The 25652-nt window shown below is 36.3% G+C and overlaps 1 protein-coding gene across 2 annotated transcripts; it reads right to left on the bottom strand.

Moving 5' to 3' along the window:
- Positions 1-828: 828 nt before the first annotated feature.
- Positions 829-21666, bottom strand: prkcda (protein kinase C, delta a). Of its 2 annotated transcripts, NM_214708.1 has the most exon segments (18): positions 829-1747; positions 1833-1961; positions 2439-2627; positions 3321-3459; positions 3895-3957; positions 4088-4179; positions 6917-7090; positions 7180-7310; positions 7388-7475; positions 7586-7686; positions 8155-8284; positions 8367-8452; positions 8618-8649; positions 8736-8901; positions 12156-12222; positions 12296-12495; positions 12932-13060; positions 21594-21666. In NM_214708.1, coding segments are annotated over 17 exon segments (2055 nt in total). In that variant the 5' UTR covers positions 13041-13060; positions 21594-21666; the 3' UTR covers positions 829-1588.
- Between the last annotated feature and the right edge of the window lie 3986 nt (positions 21667-25652).

The following is a 25652-nucleotide window of genomic DNA, read 5'->3' as shown; positions in this document are numbered from 1 at the left end:
ATGATCAATTGAACAGTTACAATTAATGTAAAAATTTGCTGTCGATTAATAAATTAGCACGAATTTGGGGGGTAAAGTTAAAACGCTGCCCAGATAGCAAAATACACTCGGGCCAGTTCCGGCTAGATTTTTTAACATTACAATATAATAAACTTTCCGCAAAAACAATTTTAATGAGTTAATTAGATAATTGATTCAATACATAATAACCCCTGAACACTAAAATATAAAATATTTATCATTTATGTTGTGTACCAGAAAACTATGATTATTATGACTATTTTCTACATATTATCTGAATATTTCAGGGGTTTTTCCCCACAAAAATGTACAAATTTTTTTTTACTAAACTGTAAAAATTAACCAATTGAAATATGGAAAGTAGGGAACATGCTAAAAAACTAAACCAGTAAATATACTGTAAAACCTAAGTTAACTTTATCAAATGAAATGAGTGTAGTAAACTTAAAATTGACTGAAGGTTTATTCTACTCATTTGAAAAAAGTTTTGAACTCAATGTTGAAGGTAGAGTTAAATATCTCATTACATCAACATAAACGGAGTAAGTTCACAGTACTCATATAGATTAGTTTAACTCAAATGGTTTGTAGCAATCGGTTTCCTCCAATGGTTTGAGTTCTCTTCATTTATTGGGTTTTACTGTGCTCAAATTGCTTCGTTTACTCAAATGGATTAAGTTCACAGTACTCATTAGGATTAGTTTTTGAACTTAAATGGTTTGTTATAATCGGTTTTCTCAAACGGTTTGAGTTGTCCTAACTCATTGGGTTTTACGGTGCATAAATAATAATAAGCACAGTCCAGTGTTTTTCACCATCAAATGTTTATTAGACACTGTGAAGTTTCTCATCCTAAAACAGAGTCCTGTATGACGTTTGTTCATGTAGTCTCTTAATAAGTACATCTTATAAAAACAATGCAACAATATACACACTAAAACATGGAAACGGATGACACTCTCAGAGCTAAGATGGCTATGTTTCTGCACCAGATATACACAAACTAATTAAAACACAGATATTTTCATTCGACACTCACAAAGTAAACATTCAACAAATGCTGCTTAATCCTTTGCACGACCATAATTAATACTCACAAACACAGATCACCGAAAAAATGTACAACATAATCCATGACTAGCAAGCACATATTGATTTAAACAATACCTTTATATAATCTCTGACCTATTTTGTATTTGTACAACTCTTTTAATTGCTCTTGTCCCAAACTGAACTACCAGCACACTCCCTGCATTCAGCTGTCAAGTTTGTACTAACCCAGCAGAGTTATTTTTAGACATCCTAACTTTGCAAGGACAAGTTAAAAACTGCACTGAGATTGGGGCATCCTAAAATGAAACGAGGCTGAGTTTTTTTTCTGGCACACCATTAGAAAGTTTGCAATGTTTATTAGGTTATAAAGGTGTTCTGACAGCCTGTTTAGACATAGATACTTTTTTAGAGAGGAGTGCTCATGGCTAGTTTGGTGGTGAGCAATAAACTGGCTCAGTACTTTGATCACGTGAAAATAACAGATCGTTTCCGTTCTGACCCCATTGTAGAAGTGTCACTTTGTAATAAGATGCTCCATTTTGGGATTAATGAATGAGAAGCCGGCGAAAGCACACTGGTCCATAGAATCGATCAGGCCTTTCTCACAGTGTGAGAGACGAGGTTTCTCACTCAAAAACTCCCGGTCAAAGTTACTGCAATCATTTGGAGCTTTCTGCAATCAGAAGCAAACAGAAAAACTAGCAACCAGACACAAAAAAAGAGAAACAAGATGAAAGGTTAAAAAATAAAATGCATACCACTTTTGGTTTGAAAGGAGGATCAACTTCTCGCCCTTCTAGAGCAGCCCAGTTGACAGTTTTGAAGAATGAATGGCCTCGTATATTACCCACAATCCCTAAACGGCGTGATGGGTCACGTTCAAACAGCTGAGAACAGATGTAAAAAAAAAAATAAATAATAATAATATTAATAAAAATGTAACTGCAGACATTTTATTTGAATTTCTGATTCATTTTCCTTTGGCTCGTGCCTTTTATTTATTAGGGGTTGCCACAGCAGAATGAACCACCAACTGTTCCAGCATATGTTTTGCGCAGAGGATGCCCTTCCAGCTGCAACCCAGTACTAAGAAACAACCATACACTCTCCACTCTCGCATTCACACACACTCATACACTACGACCAATTTAGTTTATTCAATTCACCTATAACACATCTTTGGACTGTGGGGGAAACCAGAGCACCCGGAGGAAACCCACACGAACACAGGAAGAATATGCAACTCCACAGAGAAACAACAACTGATCCAAAAATCTTCTTGCTGTGTGGCGACAGTGCTAACCACTGACCCACCGCACCACCCATTTGAATTTCTAATTATTTATATAATGTATTTTAAATACCCTTTCTAGCATGTCTCTGGTGTCCAGTAAGATCCAGCGAGGATAGTGAGGTGTGTCCATTCGGATCGATTCAAACAGCTCGTCCTCGTCATCGCCGTGGAATGGAGATTGACCAATGAGCATCTCATAGACGAGCACACCAAAAGACCACCAGTCTACTGAGAACGAGTACTGCTGACCGAGCAGAATCTGGGGGTTTTCAACACACAAACAGATTAAGTCAAGACGAGGCAGTCTATGATTTGAGTGTGAAACAATAGCAATGTTTCTATTCACCTACTTTAATGTACATTGTGGAGTTTTGGCGGAGAGATTGCGCATAATACTTTTGCGCACAGCGGAGTAGGATAAATGTTTTATTTAATAAGAGAAAATATGCATAAACTATGATGGAAACACATTTACTGAATACATTTCAGTATGAGCCTCAAAAACAGTCATGTAAAATTTCCCTCAACAGATGACGTGACTGCAAAATTAGAATAACCAGTAAAGAAAATGTTTTAAGACTTCTGCAAACACCAGAGCAAAATTCCATCCTCAAATTGATTTTGTATATTGTCTTATACAATCATTTTGATATCAGGTGCTGGATCCAAACATAAGATAACATGGCAGAGTTTATTAGTGTGTGTCGTCTGCTGCTTCTTTACTATGAACAAAAACTTGAGCTAAAGTGGCTTCTCTGCTTGCAAAAACTATCATTATTAACCAGATATTAAATCACACTAGTTTCCAAGGAAGTTACTAATTTATTGTTTTGAACACACGGGAAGGAAACAGTGTTTTATTCACAAATGTTTTATGCAAGAATATGGACTTTGGTCTGGAAACCATCACCTCTGGATGGAAGCACAGCTATTGTGAAATAGCAATTTATACCTCAGGAGCAATATAATCAGGAGTTCCGCAGAAGGTTGTGGCCCGATTGTCTCCAAACACATTCTCCTTGCACATGCCAAAATCAGCTATTTTTATGTGACCATCTCCATCTAACATCACATTATCCAGCTTGAGATCCCTGCCAAAAAAACAAAAACAAAACAAAACAATAGCTCAAATTACCCATTTTATTCTCTATTAGAAAATCATTCATTAAATTTTGTAACACTTTGTAATAATGGTCAATTAATTCATGTATTTACTAACATTAACTAAAGTATGAACAATCTTGTAAAGCATGAATCATAGTTCAGCATTAACCAATGCATTATTAACATCTAAAGTCATGCTTGTTAACATTGGTTAATGCACAGTCAGTTAACATGGACTAACGTTATTAAACTGAAATAACATTATCTAATGTTAACAAAGACAAATACCATAATAAATGTATTAATTGTTTGGTAATTAACATTAACTGATGGGCCATTATTTTAAGGAGTTACCTTAAATTCTCCCATAGAGCAATATTTAATGAACGCAGAACTGAACTATGGTGTAATGTTGTCTGTACCTGTAAATAATGCCTTTGGAATGGAGAAACTGCAAGCCACACACTATTTCAGCGGCGTAGAACCTGGCAGGAGAAGTGTTGAATTCAATTATTCAGATGCTATATTTGCCACATATGCTGAGAAAAATCAAGGGCTATGAAACTATATTTGTATTATGTAATTACAAATATTTTGTATGCATGCGTTACATACGTGGCTCTGTACAGATCAAAACGCCCTTTTTCCTGTATGTGAAACATAAGATCACCTCCATTCAGATACTCCATCACAAAGAATAAGTGCTCCTGTTTAAGATAAAGCAAGTATTATAACAGTTAGCAAATGTGCACGACAACAATATACACTGTATATTAGGAATGCTCTGATCACATTTTATGACTCGATCAGTACTTGACAATCTGGCCTGTCTTATGAACCGATTTTAATAGAATTAAAAAAAACAAAAACGTAATTTTGTTTTTAAAACTTGAATATTTAATAATAAACAAATATGTATATAGGTGTACATTTTAACTTTTTATGCATCAAATATGCGCTCCAAACTTTTCTTGATTGACACACAATTTCTTCCAATATTTGCAATGTTCTTAAATTGCATTGTTGGTCATTTTCTTACCATTTTTTAAATCAGTTTTAACTATTATTTTCTGTAAAGGTGCTTCTGATCCTGACATGTCCACACTAAATGGTTATAATTAACATTTTAAGGGATTATATACAACATCCTTCATTTATTCTCTTAGGTAAGGGGAGATCTCCACTTAAGTATACTTGGAGGGAAAATGTGCTTTATGCATTATAAAGCTTGAAGCATCAGAATCGGTACTCTGTATCGGCCGATCACCATGACAAGGAATCGGTACTCCTTATCGGCTGCAAAAATGCTGATCAGAGCATCCCTACTGTATATACAAATATACATTGCTGTTTGGTATTGTAAAGATTGAGACCCCCTGTAGACCATGAAAAGCTGTGGTTAAAGGGATAGTTCACTCAAAAATGAGCATACATTTAATCAAGCTCAAGCGATTCCAAACCTCTATGGAACAAGAAAGCATATTTTTGGAAACAGGAAGCCATAGCGCTATTAAAGATAATGGATACTGATTCTTCAAAATATATACATTCTTTAAAATGTGAGGGGGAGTAAAATGGAAGTATGTTTTCATTTTTGGGTTAACTATCCCCTTAAAGTGTTAAACTAATGATATTTCCATGGTATAAAAGCTTTTTTAGCCTCTTTCTTAGAAAATTCCTGACAAATTGCCTTTTTATTCAATTAAAATCTAACTATACTTGTGTTTAGCTTTGAAACTACATTCATGTTGTCTTGAGAAAAGCAGACCAAAGTAAAGTTCATTTCAGGATTCTGCCTTGCTTCAGCTGGGAAACGCCTTTATACAACCATTGGTCTGCGCTGATAACACAATAGGCAGGCCTGACTTCAGGACTCTGCCTATTTTGCCTTGGAAATATTTACTTTCCCTGTTTAGAATCAATGAGTAAATATATAAACTCTTATATATAGCATAAACTGCTTTATGGTACAAACAATTATGCATTTTAAATTTGTTAAATGTTATCTCTAATCAGGGCTTGACATTAACACCCGCTAACCTGCCAAATGCAGGTAAATGCAAGCATATTAGACATGCGGGTTAGACAGACACTCCCACTAGCCACTTCGGCTGGTGGAAAATAATGTTTAAATTGTAGTTTTATTAAAAGCAGGATTTGAAAATAAGGATGGCCCAATATTTTTTAAACAGACTGAACAAAAAGCAATGATCGTGCACCCACAGTCTTGCTGCTTTCAAGAGCTCAAAAATATAAAAAAATATATCCTTTTGTAAGCAACAGCGGTCACTGCTTTCGTTTTAATTATTCTTTGAACAGATTAGCAGGCCTAACATTAATCATGTGCTGGTGATCATCTTTTCATTATTACTCAGAGTACGTTTCAATTCATCTGCTTTCTTTTGCTTAGTTATTTTTTGTTAATATAGTTTAATTATCACACACACACACACACACACACACACACACACACACACACACACATATATATATATATATATATATATATATATATATATATATATATATATTTTTTTTTTTTTTTTTTTTACAATAACATTGCTTTAATATGAGATTAACCCCACATTTTTTTGTAGTTAACTGGTTATCTGGGACTTTTAGGCAGGTCAGATTACTGTGCATATTTTAAATACATAATGGTTCTTTTTTTAAATGTCATTTTGTTTAAAGATCAGTTGTTGAATTAAAAAGTGCATGTATACAGCTACATTTTGCTTGTTTTGACGCATTTAAAATTTGTGGATAAGAAAAAATAATTTATTTATTTTTTAGTGTGGTCAGAGATAAATTTGGTAAATCCTTTTGAGCCCTGAAAAGTGATGTGAAAAAAAAACTAATTGCAATGCGACAAAACCAATCTGCTCATGCACAACACACACAAAAAGTGAAATGAATGAGAAGGCATGTTGACAACACAACATCTTGTTCAAATTTAAAGATATAAAATATATTTTCTCAACAACAAAAGTGTGGCTAGTGAAAATGGCGAGTGGCTAGTAATGTTGGAAATCTACTAGCCACTGTGGCTGGTGATCAGAAAAGTTAATGTCAAGCACCTGTGTCTAATCTGTACACAACACAATATTTCCTGTTTAATACAGATGTTGTAAATCAGGGATGGCCAACCCTGTTCCTGGAGAGCTACCTTCCTGCAGATTTCAGTTGCAACCCATATCAAACACACCTGCCTGTAATTATCACGTGGTGTTCAGGTCCTAATTAATTGGTTCAGGTGTGTTTGATATGGGTAGCAACTGAAATCTGCAGGAAGGTAGCTCTCCAGGAACAGGATTGGCCAGCCCTGCTGTAGATGAACTGGAATTTTGTTAGAAAGTCATTATAATGTGGATTTTAAAGTGTAAAAAGACTGGAGTTTGCTTTTCTTCTGGTGGTTTCGTTTGTGTAACTGTGTATTTGGTATACCTTGGTCTGAAATGTAGAGTAGAGGTGTGTCAGAAAGGGATTGTCCCAGGCAAGAGCAAGCACACGTTTCTCCACCATGGTGCACTCCACATCATCATCCATCAGCACCACGTCTTTCTTCAGTGCCTTCACTGCAAACCATTCACCAGTGCCTTTCAGCTCAGCCAACAGCACCTGACAAACAGAGACACCATGTATTCGTGTGACACCTTAAGCACACATTGATTTAATTGTGTTTGACTAAATTTGAGAATTTTTGTAACCTTGCCAAAGCTTCCCTTCCCCAGGACTTTATGGAAAATGAAATGCTCAGCAGTAATACGTGTTTGGTGGGTGATTCGAGATGGAGGACGAGGACTTGAACCTTCCCATATATGACCATAAGGAGTCCCATCTGAAAATAACAAATTGCTTTCAATTAAGAATCTCGTTTTGAATTCTGACATTTAAACAACACACAATCAGACTCACCAGTAACATCAGGTCCTGGGCTTTTATTAAAATCCTGGTAAACACCAACATCCTGTGTGTTGTTGTCAGGTCGCTTGGTGGATGATTTCTAGGACAACACAAACATACAAACATTATTTCAGTATTTTAATGTGGTCATGTTGTAGCATTTGAATCAAGTTTCTCATAACTTGTTCTTGGGCAAACAACCACACATACAGTTGAGACTTGAGTAAGAGCTTCTGCCAGCAGTTTCTGGTTGATGCCACACAGGTTAGCCACTTTAGTCTGGCATTTATGATGGACATTCATGGAACAGTCTGAAAGAGAAGAAACCATTACAAACATCAGCCCACATCCAACATTATAAATTGCTGTACATCACATGACAAAAATGGCTTTGGCTATCTAAATATTACTAATACTACCCAACTGTATAAACAGTTAATGCGCAGTTAGTAGCCGTTTACATCCAAGAGAATAATATCATAATTCATAATAACCTGTTGTTCTTCATTGTTTTGAGCAGGAAAAATTATCACCTCTGATTCTTATCAGTTAATCTCAAACATAAATTCACAAATCATACCATTTTGTTTGAGAATTGCAACTGTTCTCAAGAGATGAAATCCAAATCCAATAACAATTCTACTGCATTTGGATTTTATTAGCATACTTGTATTTTTACTACTTGAATTGTGTATTTTTTACACCATCAGAAAATGATCCAGTTCCACTTTAACATGGCACTTTTAACATGCACAAATATCCACAGACGGTAGACTCACCCTCACATTTGAGGCCTTGTTTGACAAGACCCCACAGCAGACTGCCGCAGTGGTCACAAAAAGTCGGACTCATGTAGTTGTTAGTCTTAAAGCGATGTGGCATATCAATCTTAAAACGCTCCTTCTGAAACTGCAGGGACACACAATCTTCAAATGATGTCTTTAAAATCTAAAAATATATATAGCAAATGTAATAATGTAACAGTACATACCATTGTATCTCGACTATTGGCTGCAGTGCCAGTGCACCTTCCAATAATTTTATCAATACACTTCTTGTGGATGGCTGCATTGCATTCTGGAGAAAAAAAAATCAGTATTTTTAGGTGTTTTCGGGCCTTTACAGATTGTGTGTGTTGCAAGTTAAAACACAGAAAGCAATTATTTGCCCTTTCAGGGTACATACTTACTAAAACAGGTATGAATTGTTATATGTGGGTGAAATTTTGCACAATATACTTACGTCTACATTTATATCCTTGCTTGTTGAGACCCCTGAGTGTCAAAAAAGAAAGACAAAATTATAAGTACGCCTGGGTTGTAAACAACTTATGACTTATGACTGATCACTTGAGACAGACCAAACAAAATCTCTGCAGACGGAGCAGAAGGTGGGCTGTCTGAAGAAGGTGGCAATGAACTCATGGTTTTTGATGAAGTGAATTTTGGCCTGTTTAATTGCTCCACGACGGCGGTTGAGGGTTGGTATCTCTTCGTTGGCCACTACTGAATGACGACACACTGAGCCTGAAAGAGAAGAAAGTAGAAGAGCAGGACAGAATCAATCAATTTAACTATTTAACTAAAAAAAAAGAAACAAGTGCAATGAGGATTTTGTTTTTATTTTTAACTTTTCAAAATTAAAGTTTATTTTATCTGGTATTCAGCAAGAATGCATTATATGAATTAATAGCAGGAGTAAATATCATCGAATAGTTAAAAGCAGAACATTATGCATTCTTAAAGCTAAACATGACTTCACAGCATGCTTGAAGACAGGGTAATGCAGGGATGAGCTGTTCTGACACGTTAAACACAGACATTCCTGTGACAGAAATTTAAGCGAGTCCAAATGGATTCACACACACCCAAACACCAGGATCAGATAAGAGTGACATATAACCAGAGTTATATAGAAGATCTAAGATGGCGGATTAAAGAATGGTTACATTTATCAGACGGTGGGCATGAGGCGATAACCGGTTTCAAGGTATACCGCGGTTTGGAAAAGTCAAGGTTTTAAAACCACTAAAATTTTCTGTTATATCATTCCTAAGGTATGTGTTTTGTGTAAGATTTTTTTAATGTGTTATAAAGAAATCTATGCTTTTGAAACTAATGAAGATAGCAGTCAATGATTTATTTTAATTATTTAGCCTGACATGTTTACTGTTCCAAAATATTATTAAGGTTTCCTGAAAGGAAGCATATTGTGTAAAATGCTATATTTTACAGCATTCATCACAATATTGTGATATTTTTATCCAAGGTTATCATACTGTCTGAAGCTTATACTGGCTCATGCTTATCAGACGGTGCATGCTTTGAGATTCAATTATCATTATTTTTGATGCAGGAACGCATTATCTTCTGTGTTGCATACTTTTTGAAGCAACCGATTGTCATACCTCAGTGGAACATTAATAAAACTAAATGAATAAATAAAAAACTTAAGCAAATGAGACACAGCCTTATCATCATTCTGACGGTTACTTTCTATCACTTTGGATGCGAACACCAGTGTTCCTGAACCTGGCATGCAGCAGATTATCACGAAAATCACAGAAACATTTCCAAAATAATTAATAAAAAGCTGAGTCCACTCTCTCAACTATTGCAGCAACAGAACGAAAAACTTGATGACCATAAAAAACGAATCACCAAAACTGAGAACCTAATCTCCGCAGTAAAAGATGCTGCTGTCCCAGTCAAGGGTAAATTACAGACACTAGAAGTGAAGAGGTGAACGCTTGGACGATTTGGAAAATAGAGGAAGGAGGAAGAACATAAGAGTGGCGCGTCCCTCAACTATCAGCAACTGGTTATCATTAAAGCAGGTAAAATGGGAAAATGTACATTCAGAAGAGCTAAAGGCTGATACTGGAGAAACTCCCATTATTGAAATGCTAATTCAAGTTGAATGCTTAATACCTCCTTTTATATCTAGTACTTATATAATAGTTTTAAAATGACTGTGACGGGAATGTGTAGACAAGACTGAAAGCCTAGTATGAGAGAAAGGAGACAGACTAGGAATCTCAAACTCAGGTCATCTGTAGTGCAACTGTTATAGAACAAGCTAACAATAACAACAGGCAGGATAGGATGAAAAAACATGGGTCTTGCCAGCAAGGCCAAAATCAAGCATCATTTCTATTGTCAAACCAGTAGCCTTGTACAGTTGCTCCTTTGAACAACGTAATACAACCCAAGGAAGGGAAAGCTGAATGAAAACTAGCTAAATTGCAAAATGAACCTGACCGAAGTGAAAGTTTGGTCTTTGCATACAGACTTCAGACATAATAGTAAACATATGAGTAAAGTATATCATTTATAAATCAGGAAATACAAAATTATGTATTAAAGTCAAAAGAAAGAGACAGAGGAAATATAAAACCAAAGAAATACATGATTTTAAGTCATACAAGACTTCCTAATATCTTCAATCAACCTCTTCTACATTGATGAGCATATTGGGTATCATCCCAAATGCAAAAGATAAATCTACAAAAACATCTCAGCCTCATATGAAAATCAGAACCCTTTCCCATCCGATCGCAACTCTGTCATATTAGGCAAATGCATATTTCTGACAGTTTTAAATGTCAATGTTGAGGTCAACTAGCTGCCTACTATAAAAACATGAAGTAAAAAAAAAAACATAAACCCCTGAAGTAAACTCCACCTTTGGTCATGACCACTCAACAAACTTTGAACCAAGGTAAGCAGCACAATAAAAACCTTAAAGGCCATTGCCCTGGAAAAAGCTACTACAAGGCCTGATCAAGCATGTCAGTAGCAGGGTTTCTATCCAAACATAAGGCAAATCTTTTTACCCTAGTAACCAAGGGTAAACAAGGCAAGGACAATTTATACAGCTGATTATTCACATAGATGTAAGGCTCGCTACATCCAAATTCAATCAGCAAATGCATTTCCATCCCTAACCTGATTCCACCAAGTAGGACATGTTCCTCGATGAACATCTATGTTGATTCTGGAACAAAATTCCAATCAGCCAATCAGAATTATGGGATACGTTTACTGTTTATATAGTGTAAGTTGAGGCTTACAGTTAGGGTTATGCACTTCTACATGATTGTTATTCAACTATTACTCCCCTCTGATTTTCAATTACAGTTTTGGTTAGGTTTATGGAATAAGTATGGATTAAATTTTCCAACAAAATGATGTTCCATTATCAACATAGATGTCAATCTAGGATCGCATCGTACTAGGCACAATTATGACGTTATTTGCATTAACCCATTTTTGCATGAACCCTTTTGGCAAAATCACCTCAATTAAGAGTAAAAAAAAGTTTTTTTTGTGAAAGAAGATTCTTATGATCTTACTTCTTACATCAATTGACAAAAAGCACACTGAACAGTTTTTTTGGGATTATTAAGGGACGCAATCCAAAGCCATTAACACTTTTATTGCATAAAGATTTTATTAGCATATCTATACTTTCACTACTTGAATTACACTTTAAATATGGAGCTTTTACCATACACCAATATCCACACCTTGTAGACCTTGTTGGACAAGACTGCCACAGTGGTCAGAAAAAGTAAGACTTGTGTAGTTGTAGGGTTTATGGGTTGTACATTTTTTTTTGTGTGTGATTTAAGATATTTTAAATCAGAATTTGGCATTTTCATCACTCATTTCTCATGCTTCAAAATGTGCACCAACACACACTGACGGAAACACAACTAGCCCTGGTAAACACACTCTCTATTAGAAACACTGCTAGTTCGAGTACAGTCATGTCTTACCTGTATCTGAATCCTCCAAAAAGAATTGTACAGACATCATAACCTTCCCTGAAGGCTGCAAATCAACCTAAAAAAGAATAGTTTATAACATTACCAGTGCAAAAAGTCACATGCACAAATATAACCATATGATTACATACCCAAAACTCTGCATGCCCGTTTGCCTTCTTGCATCTTTCAGCCAACACAGATACGCCAACAGTAACGTCTGCTAAAGGTTCCTCTGCAGTTCTCATGAGTAGTATTTGTATGACTCGTCCTTCAAAAATATGCGCATCAAAACTGGATCGCCAAGCAGGATACATGGTGGGTTTCTTCTGGACAAGGGTTTTTCCTCTCTCTTAAAAAAAAGCAGAGGGGTTTTTATTATCAGGCATGATCTACTGGAAAATATTCTGAACAAAACACTAGTCCTTTCTAAATGTAGTATGAGAAGTAGCCTGCCAAAAACTACACTTTATTTCATGCACTAATCAGCCATAAACATGATAAGAAACACTGCAAGTGATATCGTTTTCAGTCACATGGTCATGAAGGTCAAATCAGGGTGCACTGTAATGTGGGAAAGAATATGGCGTGCAGCATTCCTCGGTTTCTCATCTGGCAAAACGAAGAAGGTAATCCAGTTCTATGCAGATGGAGGATTTGCATGTTATTCTGTGTACATAGACTACACTGCAAAAACAGCACAAGAAGCATGGCAATATGCCATTCCAAACATAGCCATGCACTTGAAACCCCTGTTACAAAAGACACACACACACATATTTACTCACCAGTGCTGAGAGCTTCCTTCATTTTGACTGCACAGAATGGTGCCTCAGCCATTGGCGAGAATGTGCCAAGATCATAGGCATTAAATGCAATTCTCAGGAAAGGGGCCATGGCAACCCCTCAGGCAGAGCCTAAAAAAGACACAGACAACCAAAAATCTTTAACTTTAAGATATGTTGAGTAAAAAGCAAGAGCATCATCATTACAGGATATAAAAGCTTCAGCTTATGACTAATAAAATCATAATACCAAAACTAGATTTAGTCAGATAGTAGGCTATAAATTAGCTTTCAGAGGAAACTGATTAGTCTCATTATTAATTTTGGTGAACTGCTATGTCAGTTGTATCATTAAATCGAACAGCTTTATAAATCCCTATTTAAAGATATTTAAAACTTCTGTCATGATTTGCTCACTTGTTCCAACCCTGTTTGAATCCATGAATGTCAACTTTCCAGCTAAATATTTTATCATTTGTATCTATATTAATAAAAAACACAGACAACTTCCAAAGTACTACATTTTTGGGTGAACCAGCCCTTTAAGTTTTGTAATAAAACCAAAACAAAAATAATCATCCACCCTCATTTTGACTTGTAGCATTAAAGCAGCCGTTTTCACTGCTGTGCCTTTAAGGTTTCTATGTAAACGCCCCCTTCAGATGTAAATGAGAGTAAACGCTTTGCTGCATTCTTAAGAGCAGTGGCTTTTCTGCCGCTTCACTGGTCTCATTTTGGTACATAAAGCAATGTGAGATAATGATCAGACTGACAGTGACCTTGAAATAAAAAAAATTTAAAAAGTTTCTAACAGATTCTTTAGAAGTGGCATAACGAAGACCCTCAAAACTAAAGTTTTATCATTAGTATCTCCATAATTTAAGAGTAAAAGTATATTACTTTCTTTACTTTGAATAGGTAATTTGAGTTTCTATTAAGCACACACTTATGAAAACCCATTTTAGAAATAAAGGTGAAGCACTGCTATCTGAAATACTATCTTCAAACAGCTAATAAAGAGTGAGTATATGTTTCTTGGTTTAACTGTCACGCAACAGCATTAAGTTAAAAAAAGAGCTCCTATAACATCATCTGTAAAACATTTCCATCAATCATCAGTGTTTTATAGCATTATTGTACTTTATTATCGTTGATCCGAACATTTGGAACATGACCCATATGAGGTTTATAGGTTATGGTAATAATTAAGGCCAAAATTGATCAGTCTTGTATAACATCAAGACTCCACCCCCACTTCTGTTAAAAGCCAATGAGATGACTCTGGCTGTTACTGCAACCCAGCCAGTTGCTGCAGTGAACTTTATACTGTATTACTACACAGTGTGCAGAAGAAGAAAGGCAAGGAGAGAGACATTTTGAACACACCCATGCATGCACTTCTCTGCTGTGGTTTTAATTACGAAGTGCGCATGTCGAAACAAGAACAGAAACATTCAAGCAAGTTGCTGCAACTAATTCTTATGTATATGTGCATGTAAGAGCCATAGTGAATTAGTAGTGTGGAAATCTGTCAATAACAAGCTTGCAGCACAGTACAAAATCGACTTTGAAAATCCATGACACGAGTCTCACTTACAAAGATGATCACACACACACAATCCTGTTTATGCCTAATTCTTCAACTACCTTTAGCCAGTTAGTACAAGTGTGAAAACGAGAACACAAGCTACTGTATGAGAGATATCGAGGGTGTGATGTTGGGTAGGCAGGTGTGGTTAACAAGCTCCATGTGCTTTTCTAAAAATAATTTGCACATTAAAAATTTTAGGTGTTAAGAGTGTTTTTGCACTCTTAAGCCTTATGATAGCTCATAATAGGTGCTGAAACTCAATCATAAGGGCGTAAGTGTTTGTTTGTGTGTTCATGGCTTTATTAGGCAAGCATCACTACTGTTATTGCACATACTAGGAACTTTAGCAAACCACTAATCCCAAGTATGAAACTTAATGGGATAGGTAAGACTGTATTTTAAAAATATATTTACATCTACTCACTATCATGTCAGGGTTGCACAATATATAGTTTTAGCATTGCAATATGCTATAAGATGCTCTCACTTGTAAAATCATCCAAATTAATTGAATCTGGTGAAATTTTACTAAATAATAATAGTGTAACAATCACAAATTTCACGGTTCAGATCACATAACAGTTTTTTAATCATGGATCGGACCATTTTTCGGATCAGCCAAAAAGGGGAGGAGACAAATGTAATTTTGTTTTCCATTCATTACAAAAACAGTACTGGAAGAAACTTTTGGTTTTAACAAACTGAACTTTGAAACTAATGTTATTAAAAATAAAATGAAGAAATAATCAGCTAAATCAAAAATAAATTGTAAAATATTCAGAACTACTAAATATTACTACTACTATTGTTGATAGCGCTAAATTTATAAATCTAACAATATAATTTGTACAACCCATATTTGTTTGTAGTCTAATTTTTAATAAATTATTCAATTATTCACTCTTAAAACTGCATGTTTCATTGCTAGATGTATCATTTTTGAAGAATTATTCAGTGGCCACCTATTGGTTACATAATGTATTTGCTGCCTACAACTTTCATTTTTGAGTGTCAAGTTAAATGCACAGGACAGTGAATTTAATCATTACCATAACCATCAGTGGTTATATCTAAACTATGAACTGTTATCCCAGTACGTCTGTGTTATTTGACTATTTGTAAACTAAAGACTGAAACTCTTTCTTGATTTTTGCGGTTTTCAAACACAGATTTGAATGCAGCAATTCAAAGGATTAATAAACATATGCAAATCCCCATCATTTATAATTTATGTTACAAGGTGTTGGGATCCTGATCTTTTAATGATTAATCGTACAGCTTACACTGAATCAAAGACTACAGAATACACAAGACTTATCACATGCTTTTTAACGGGGAAAAGTGTAACAGTCAATATGGCGAGTGAAGCCCCGCCTTCCAGTACAGGAGCCAATCAGGGATTACTATATGGCAAATAAAACCCACTTTCTAGTACAGGAGCCAATCAGCGATCGGTATAGAATGACAAATCTCTGGGGGATGGGCTTGGACTAGACGCGAGTTTCTGCTAATTTTGTTTGATACAAACATTTAGAAATGAAACTAAACTATAGTATATAACTACTACTGTAAGAAAATATCAGAATTCGGCACATACTTTCAATTGTGGTTTAATTTTATTAGTTATTCATAATATGTAATATGGCGACGCAGTCGCGCAGTGGGTAGCACGTTCGCCTCACAGCAAGAAGGTCGGCTCAGTTGGGGTTTCTTTGTGGAGTTTGCATGTTCTCCCTGCATTCGCGTGGGTTTCCTCTGGGTGCTCCAGTTTCCCCCACAGTCCAAAGACATGTGGTACAGGTGAATCGGGTAGGCTAAATTGTCTGTAGTGTGTGGGTGTATGTTTCCCAGAGATGGGTTGTGGCTGGAAGGGCATCCGCTGCGTGGAAACTTGCTGGAGTTGGCGGTTTATTCCGCTGTGGCGACCCCGGATTGGTAAAGGAACTAAGCCGACAAGAATTTAATGTTTCCCCACTCAAACGGAATGCCCATGCATACTGACCAAGAGGAGTTTCAAAGATGGTCACTGAGTGAAATAACTTGCGTTGAAGGGACTTTGACTGAATGCATTAATGCAGGCTAAACATGTAGTCACAGAAAACACCTTTAATAACCCACAAATTAATAACCTTCTAAGAAACCCAATACATCCCGAATAATCCACCACAACTGCTTCCATCATTATATATCACAGGAACGCCTTAATGCTTTTATACATGTGATTTGAATGATGCAAGAGGCGATCTCTCTGCGATCGTTAAAAATTTAGGATAATCTACCAGTGAAAAAAGTATTAATCACATGTGTTCGGAACCATGGGTTGTGATCCATACTAATTACAGATCAACCATGATCCATTACACCCTTACTCAATAAATCGCAATATATATCGTAAAAAAAATATATATATATATTACAATCTTTGTTTTTGTCAAATTTTGTGCAGCCTTATTTCAAACCAAACTGAACATCTGCCAACCACAGAAGTCAACATGTTAATGTTAATACAACCTTTTTCATTCTCATTAATTGAAATTCATGCCCATACAATGGGAAATGAAACTAACTGATTACCAACAGAAGAAAGTTCTGTTCCACAGAAGAAAATAAAGTCATACATAAAGGTTTGAAACATTACAAAGAGTGGATGACACTACAATTTTCATCAGTGGACTACAGCAAAGCTTGAAACTGGTCTCACACTGATTTTCTTCAAATGGTGCAGCTTTTTTGAAGAAGGCTGATTAGGCTTGCCACGATAGATGGTGTTGATGGTGATACCGGTTACATCATTTTTCCATTGTGACACCATCCCCACCATTTTTTTTATTAAATATTTATTTGAATTAAATGGAAAATATAATTCGTAATAATTTACTTGCGACGAAAACATGAACACAAGGCATACTTTCATTTTAAAAATCATGCGACCATCATCTCACAAATGTTTAATAATAAATATTTTATTTTTTATTAAAACAAGAGTGATTTAGCAATGCCGCGCCATTGACAAGCTAACTGCAGAGAAACAAAGCAACCATCGCGGCAACCGCAGTGAGCACTTTTTCCGAAGTTCAGCTCTTCTTTTTTGCACTTTACTATGCGTTTTATGTAAAAAATATATATAAAAAATGGATAGGCCTACAAGAGTGTAACCTGTGTGCGCGTCTTTTATCACAGAGGCCGCTCTCTTTAAAAACCGTACCTTAACGGTTATATATTGCGCACCACATTACTGAACTCTAATATCTCTGAGGGAGATTATATTACTCGATAGACAACATTAACTTAAAGCTATTTTATAAAAGGAACAACACGCAAATCGGCAACAAACAAAACATCTTGCCAGGGTATGCTGTGTGTAATCCGCCACTGACAGTGGCATAAGACACCTATGCAGCGCCTGTCAACTGCCCCTTGTAAGAGCGAGCTCAAAGCTGGTATCGATACAACCAAAAAAGCAAGATCATATAGTTATAAATATTCCATAACAATACTTATCAAAATATTTATACATTTACATGTTGTTTATTGAGATTGTGTGATCTGTTTAGGCTGTCTGATCTTTACAGAAGCTGTAAACTGAGCCTGTAGTCTTTAGATTTTTTACATAATGTTTCATTTCTTAACATTTCTTTCATTTTTTTATTTAAAGTTTATATATAAAATGAGTGCTAGCTTGTTTAGTTGTGATCATTATGCAAGGATCATATTTCATATTCAGTTTATTCTTCAATAGCCTATAGATTCATTAATAATGTATTTTATAAAAGATTGTTTATAATGACTAATCTATTAATATATAATGCATTAGACTAATTAATACAGTAAGAAATTGAAGTCAGGTAGCACAACAAAAGAAAACCAATATGTTCCCTCTGTTGGCAAATGTAACAAAAAAGTATCTTTGCGTGTGCGCAACAAGCTGCGCATCTGAGTGATCATCATAGTGTGTTCAGCACTATGGGGAACATAATGAGCCCCACAAGATCCCATCTTAAGCCAGAGATGGTCAACATATTGGCCAGGATTCCTGGCAAAGAGCATGTAAACTGCACTGTTAATGAATGCCAATTTATAGCGTTTTTGTTTATTTTTTTTAAAGACTGTTTCGACCTGTCATTTTTGTAATGTCACTTTGAAAGTTTTTCTTTTATATTTATTTCTTGTTCATTCGTTTATTCTTATTTAAACTTTGTGCAATTTAATTATTTATCTTTCTATTGTATTTTATTATTTATTTTAAAAACATTCTAACATTCATCACATTCGTTCATTCAAACAATTGCAGCAAAAATGAAAGTGAAAGTATTATACGCACGCATTTATAAGCTATTTAAAAGAAAGAAAAGAGGAACCCCCCACCTGCACGGTGATACCGGTATTACCGGTGTTGTTACATGTCGAATAACCCGTGGTTAAATTTGCTCATCGACAACCCTAAGGCTGATATGTTCTACAAATTTCGAGTGAAGATTTTAGATCATAGATGATGGCCTCATTTGACAACCATCTACAAACCAAGTGTAAGTCATTAACCACATACAAAACCTTCTTGAAACATAAAACAAAAGAAACGTGGAGTGATTGACATTCGTTTCGGTGTAAATAGCTAACATTCTAACACCACATATAGTCATGCATATATTTGTTTACACGATTGACACTGAAGTACAGCATTCACTCACTGTCCTTTGGCTTACTCCCTGATTTATCAGGAGTCACCACAGCGGAATAAACCACCTATTATTCTGGCATATATTTTATGTGGCAAATGCCCTTTAAGTTGCAACCCAGCACTAAAAGGAATTGCAGAGTACAAAAACAAAAAGAGCAAAAATGTGAAGCATTAATTTTACTAGGGTTTAACAAAAAGTTAAGCATGGTGTGAGACCTGATATGTGAAGAGATTTTGTTGTTCTCCAGCTTCCGGCACTAGATTGCAGTTCTGCACAAGAAGTTTGGCCAGAGGAGAATTTGTCATGCCCAACCGAGCCTGGTTTCTCAGGCTCAGTTTTTTTTTCTCTTCACTTTCGTCAATTGGTAAAGTTAGTTTTTTACCACTGTCGCCACTGGCTTGGATGGTTTGGGACTTGTGGAGCTGCACATGAAATGGATTTGCTCTTCAGTGTTCAGACTTTCAGCAGTGAAAATTAAACCAAACTGAATTGAACTTCAACTCTAAAAACTAACTCACACAGTTTTAATTTACTAGAACTTCTATGTTTAGCTGCTTTGACATAATCTACATTGTGAAAGCGCTATATAAAGCAACAAACATGAATTGAATCTTAACTTCATACTCCCAAAAAGTACATTCAGGAATATAGTCCAGAGCAGTTTATAATATGAGAATGCACAACTCTAGAGTGCTGCTCATGCAATCAGTGACAACAATAGAACAAATAAGTAAGTAAGGACATTAACCCTGAGTTTAGGTGAGGAGTATAGCTTAATCATCCACATTCTACGATGGTGACAGAGCTTTCAACAACAGAAATGTTCATGGACATTTGTGAATAGGGCTGGGGGATATGGCAAAAATACAATCTCGATAATTCTTTTCCATATTGACTAATAATGATATATATTTTAATACAAGCTAATGTTCGATTTTTTTATAGCATACTAATGATATACAACATAAAATATAATATTCTGAAGAATTGTCATCGACAGCAAATATACAGCACACAAACAAAAATATACTTGCGTTTTCTAAAAATAAACAATTACAGAATTATTTTAAAATAAATGTCTTTATTGAAATTCTAAAAATAGTCATCATTAAAATAAACAACAGTTTAACACAGGACCAGCCCTATTTGTGAACACTGTCCATATGCAACCTACTTTTTTCTGACAGGCATAGAACGATCTGTCACAGGGCACTAGCGCAAACACAAGTGTATTAACTGCCACTACTATCTGAAGAAATTCTTAATACAAAAACACACTTTAACCAGTTGTTTAAAAAATGTGCAAAAAATAATCATTTGATCCTACGGTTTGTTCAAGGCAACTTTGAGAAGCAGATTTCATCACTCATGTCCAAAGTCACACATACACTCTCTAATGTACAGGGCAGGAAGGAACTATCGACACTCAAGAACAAAATGAAAGAGTGGTATGTGTAAACTGTTCAACCACAGAGCAGGATGTGTGTCTCCACTGCAATCAACAGATCAGCCTAAACACGCTAGTGTAATAATAATAATAAAGGCTTAATATTGATGAAAATTAACCAAAATATGCCTTCAAACCACCAACAACTGAAAACAGCACATAATCACAGCACAATGTGACGACCATTCTCCACTACACACACACAAGCGCGCGCTTAGTCATGTAAACCACGCTCCATCTGTTTTGTATAGATCAATAATCACTGATATTTTGTGGAGCGTGTCAGTGGTATTTTAGATCCCTTCAATGTCAGCAATTGAGGATACTTAGACCATTAACAACAGCATATAACTGACCTTAAAACAAAGTGACTAGTTTGATATAACATTTTTTATAATATTGAACATCTATTTACGTTTTGTTACAAACCAGCTAACGTTATTGTAGCCAAAATCCATCACAGGAGTAGATGATGATGATGATGATGATTTAAGGATATTAACAGGCTAACAGCACAGAACTTGTCTGACATGTATAAAATGCTGCTAGGTAGGTCACCAGGGTTTGAGTCACACAACTTTTTTCTCTTTTACAACCATGAAGTGTCGTCTAGCACGATAACGTGAGAAACAACTGACTCTGTCAAGGTCCAGTAGACAGCAGCTAAACACGAGTGTTGTCTGCTGTGTACACTGACTTTTCATATCATTCTATGAGCCTAAATATATCCTGAAAAACACAAATCCATAGAAAACTTTCAAGTGGGAAAGAGTCCAACTCTGAAAAACAAACAAACCGTTGTACTTGCACTGCGCTCGAATCTGTTCAGCGCATCAATCGGGGGAAAAACGACGAAGAAAAAGAGTCAAACTCTTTAAAACGAGACATTATAAAAGTTCTGTAACAACTAAAAAACATTGGCATCGGAAGTGCCATGTAACTGCTTACCTCTCCTTCAGAAGAAACGGAATTTTTCTCTGCAGCGCCTGCTTTCTTCTGTGATTGAGCCGTTTGAGGAAGTACAGACGGCTCGTGGAGTTCTGAGTAAAGTAGGGCGGAGTGACGTCGCACAGGTGCTCTCTTTTTCCTCCGCGCGCTCCCCTTTGTGCCTGCCTGTCGCGCGCTTTCGGATGCCTGTTAATATTGCGCTGAACTGAGAGAACAGGTGCGTATGTACGATCTGTATCTGTCTTTAGTGTGTCTGCGAGTGACCTCTTTGCGATAGGCTCAAGTGAAGTGCACTGGCAGGGTACCTCCAGATAACCCAATATCAAGGTTATGCATATGGCAAGCCGTTTATATATTTATAGTTTTTCTCTTCATTTTAACTAACACTGAGGGGGATATTTGATATTATGCATGTTGATGCTCTCTTTAACAAATATGTGGTAAAATAAACTTGATAAAGACCAATGCTGCGTCTCGATTTGCAGTTTATCCGTCCTAAATAATATTTTGAAAAAAAAAACATAATTAGTGTGTCCTAAATCATAGTATGTTGAAAAGGGTATGCCAAAGGTTCCCGGATGGTTTACTATTTCCGGTAAAAGTTTGAAGTGTAGAACCGTCCATACTCTAACCGCTGATATTGCCCACAGTACATTGCACATTGTTAACGCGGGTAAAAAGTGTAAAAAAAAAAACTGCAAACGTGGTCTAGAACAGGGGTGGACAACCCTGTTCCTGGAGAGCCACCTTCCTGCAGATTTCAGTTGCTACCCATATCAAACACACCTGAACTAGTGATGTGCGGATCGATACTAAAATATTGATATCTCCGATACCAGCTTTGTATGTTCTAGAATTGATTATCTTATAAAAATATCGATATTTCAATAATTTGGAGCAAATATGTATTTTATTGGAAGTAGAAATACAGGAGAAAGTACCCACAATTACCCTAGTTTCTCTGAATAATGCCAACTTAGTCGGACTACTTGTTCTTCCGCCTGCAAAGTCATGTGCGTAATATGGCACTATACAACTGCAGACCACGCTAGCTAGCCACTCAGTCCGCTGACCTGGCACATGTTTTTTAAGACAGTGAGGTACTGTGGTAATACTACAAACCTAATCAAACATCTACATAGAAATCACAAGACAGAATATGACATTGTCATGACTAGGCGGTCTGAAGAGGAGGAAAGGAGAGGCACAGGTGCTGCTAAGGCGAGACAGACAGTGCTTTCACAGTCCTTTGGTGCAGCAGGCAGGCACTGCGCAGGTACAGAGGTAGAAAATGCGGCGATGTGGTTGTATTAGGGGTCTTGGTTTTTTTTGTGACTATGATAAAATAACGAAAAAAGGTTCAAAACAATTGACCCTTCGCTAAGCCACGCCCAAAAACCGCCATCCACCAATCGTGGCTTAGCAACTGTAGCTACACGCAGGGGCTCTGTCAAGCTTTCGAGTGAGTTCAAATGGATAGTACAAATCTGATACCCGGTCTCCTTAAAGTTTTTTCCCCTTTCAAAACCTAAACCCCAAGAGGAGAAATGCCAGCGTGGATCAAACTGTGTGAGGAGCGCTAAAGGAGCGGAGCTAAGTTGGTTTTGTTTTGATACTCCTGACACATTCAGTGATAGACAGGCGGCAATAACTCACACAACCTTTTACCCTAAACAGATCTAAACTGTGTTTCCTACAAAAACACAAAGCAGGTTATGTTTCACAGCTGTCTTATTCCTTTTTTTTCGCTCGATATTATGAGTAATGCTCCGTTTAAGCCTTCGCCATAACGTTAGTAACGTAGTCATACTAATAGCGAATAGATCAAAATGACATGAGTTATTGATCCAGAAAATACAAATCTGCGAATCTGTTGCGAACTTGACTGAACTTAATATTTCCATATATTTCAAGCTACGAACATTTAAAATTACAAATCAACAGAACAAAGCCGAGATATGATCACAAACTGAGCAGCTGCGATTACCCCCAGCTGTTTTTCAGTCATTCGTAAAGAGCACACAAACATATGGACAGTAATAGGTAACTAACTGTACATTGTTATGTGTCAGTTTCCCTTTCTGGCTGTTCTTTCTATGAATGAAATGTAAAAGCACTGTCATGCGTGTTTTCTTGTCGGTTAGTAAGGCTATATTCCATTGTACACCAATTAATCTATTTGGCTTTTTGGCTAAAAATAGAGAAATTACGGTTTCATTTGTTATTATTAGATTATTTTTAAACGTCACCTCTCCTGCCGAGCATGAGCTAAGCTGTTGAATGGTTAGCATATGAGGGGGCTAGGCTAAGCTAGCTTCAATTTTGATTGATTTATTCTCTAATCGGTTGCCTATGGTGAATATACTCCTGTAATGCATACTGCAGTCCTTTTTTCTCCAGCTTTCTCGGATATCTCACCTGTTCGCCAAAAATGACATTAAATCTCTGGCAATGTCTGAAACCGGCACACACACATCGAAAAAGCCTTGCCAGGCACGAAAGCTTGACAGGCGTAGCAACAATAACTAAGGAGGGCGGGGCTTATTGAAGGGTCTATGTCATGGGAACTGGATTAACATGCCACTAAATGTAGAGGTGTGAATGTTGTTTTAAGATGTTCAGGCAGGCGTTTTAAGATGCTCAGATGCTGTCAATAAAAATGTAAGGTCGCTTTTTTGTATGATAATTCTTCATCAATAAACAATAAACAAGAATAACCCGTAATGTGGCTCGTATTCAGTATAAAGTGACACTTTTAAGTACACTACTTGTTACTTTAATTTCCTAAACAGTCATTTTTGGGCAGTATCGGAATCGGATCGGTATTGCCGATGCTTGCCTTCATTTGACTTAATATCAGATCGGATAGGAAATCAGTGGTATAGACCAGTGGTCACCAAACTTGTTCCTGGAGGGCCGGTGTCCTGCAGATTTTAGCTCCAACCCTAATCAAACACACCTGAACAAGCTAATCAAGGTCTTACTAGGTATACTTGAAACATCCAGGCAGGTGTGTTGAGGTAAGTTGGAGCTAAATCCTGCAGGGACACCGGCCCTCCAGGACCAGGATTGGTGACCCCTGGTATAGACCTTCCACACCGGAAGCGCCCTTCGAAGCAGTGTATCGATATTTCCGGGTTCGCTAGGAGTCGCAGAGACATGACAGCCTCGGGACAGCGGATGTCTTTCTCACGGTCAACTTTGCCATAATTTGGACAGGAAGATGTTGTTCGGTGAATGTGTAAAACTGCCTTAATAAAACAGCATTTAAAAGATGATACCGATTTGCAGAGTTTGTGCAGAAAACGTGTCTTACACATCGTTTGCAACGTCAGGTTCCAGTAAGGTGCACAGCCAACAGCATAAGAGCTGCTCATTCAAGCCATTCGTAAACTAGATTAACCTGGCTATTTAACATCCAGCAGGATGAGTTTTATGTCAGTAGTCCCGTCTGTAAACTGTGCTAACCCCCTCCTTTCTTTTTTATTCAGAGTCAGATATAGTGAATGGCGAGGTAGCTGTACAGGCGAGTTGCTATCGGTTAATACATTACAGGTTGTTTAATGCTCGTGAGGTTTTCTCAAGTCTGGAAACACGTTAGCTCCTACTCGTGGATAATATTCATTTTTATTATTTATTTAAAGAACAGCAAATAACATTTTACAATACAAAAATGTACTTACCAGGGGGTAATTATAAATAAAATACAAATATACAAAATGTAATATAACATATGTAATAATGAAATACATTGTAGAGTTCACACATTTTAAAGTGGGTCGAGTTTCTTGTTTAGAGAGTTGATACTGGTATTATACAAGCATATTTCAGTCATCAATAACTTAAAATCTGGTTTCATATTAGTAAATTTACATTTATGAATGTACAATTTTGTTAACAACATAAGCAAATTAAATAAATAAAACTATTTTCCTCTAGATTAGGATAATCAAGTAAAGCCCAATTGTACATTTATCCATAATGAAAGAGGTTTTGAACACAAAAGAATCGTTATTAATACATTTTGCAACTCACCCCATAAGCTGACTATGTACAATG

Source organism: Danio rerio, chromosome 6 (assembly GCF_049306965.1).
Source record: "Danio rerio strain Tuebingen ecotype United States chromosome 6, GRCz12tu, whole genome shotgun sequence".
Classification (NCBI taxonomy): Eukaryota; Metazoa; Chordata; class Actinopteri; order Cypriniformes; family Danionidae; genus Danio; species Danio rerio.
The sequence above is the reverse complement of the archived record's forward strand: the minus strand, read 5'-3'. Positions and strand labels throughout refer to the sequence as shown.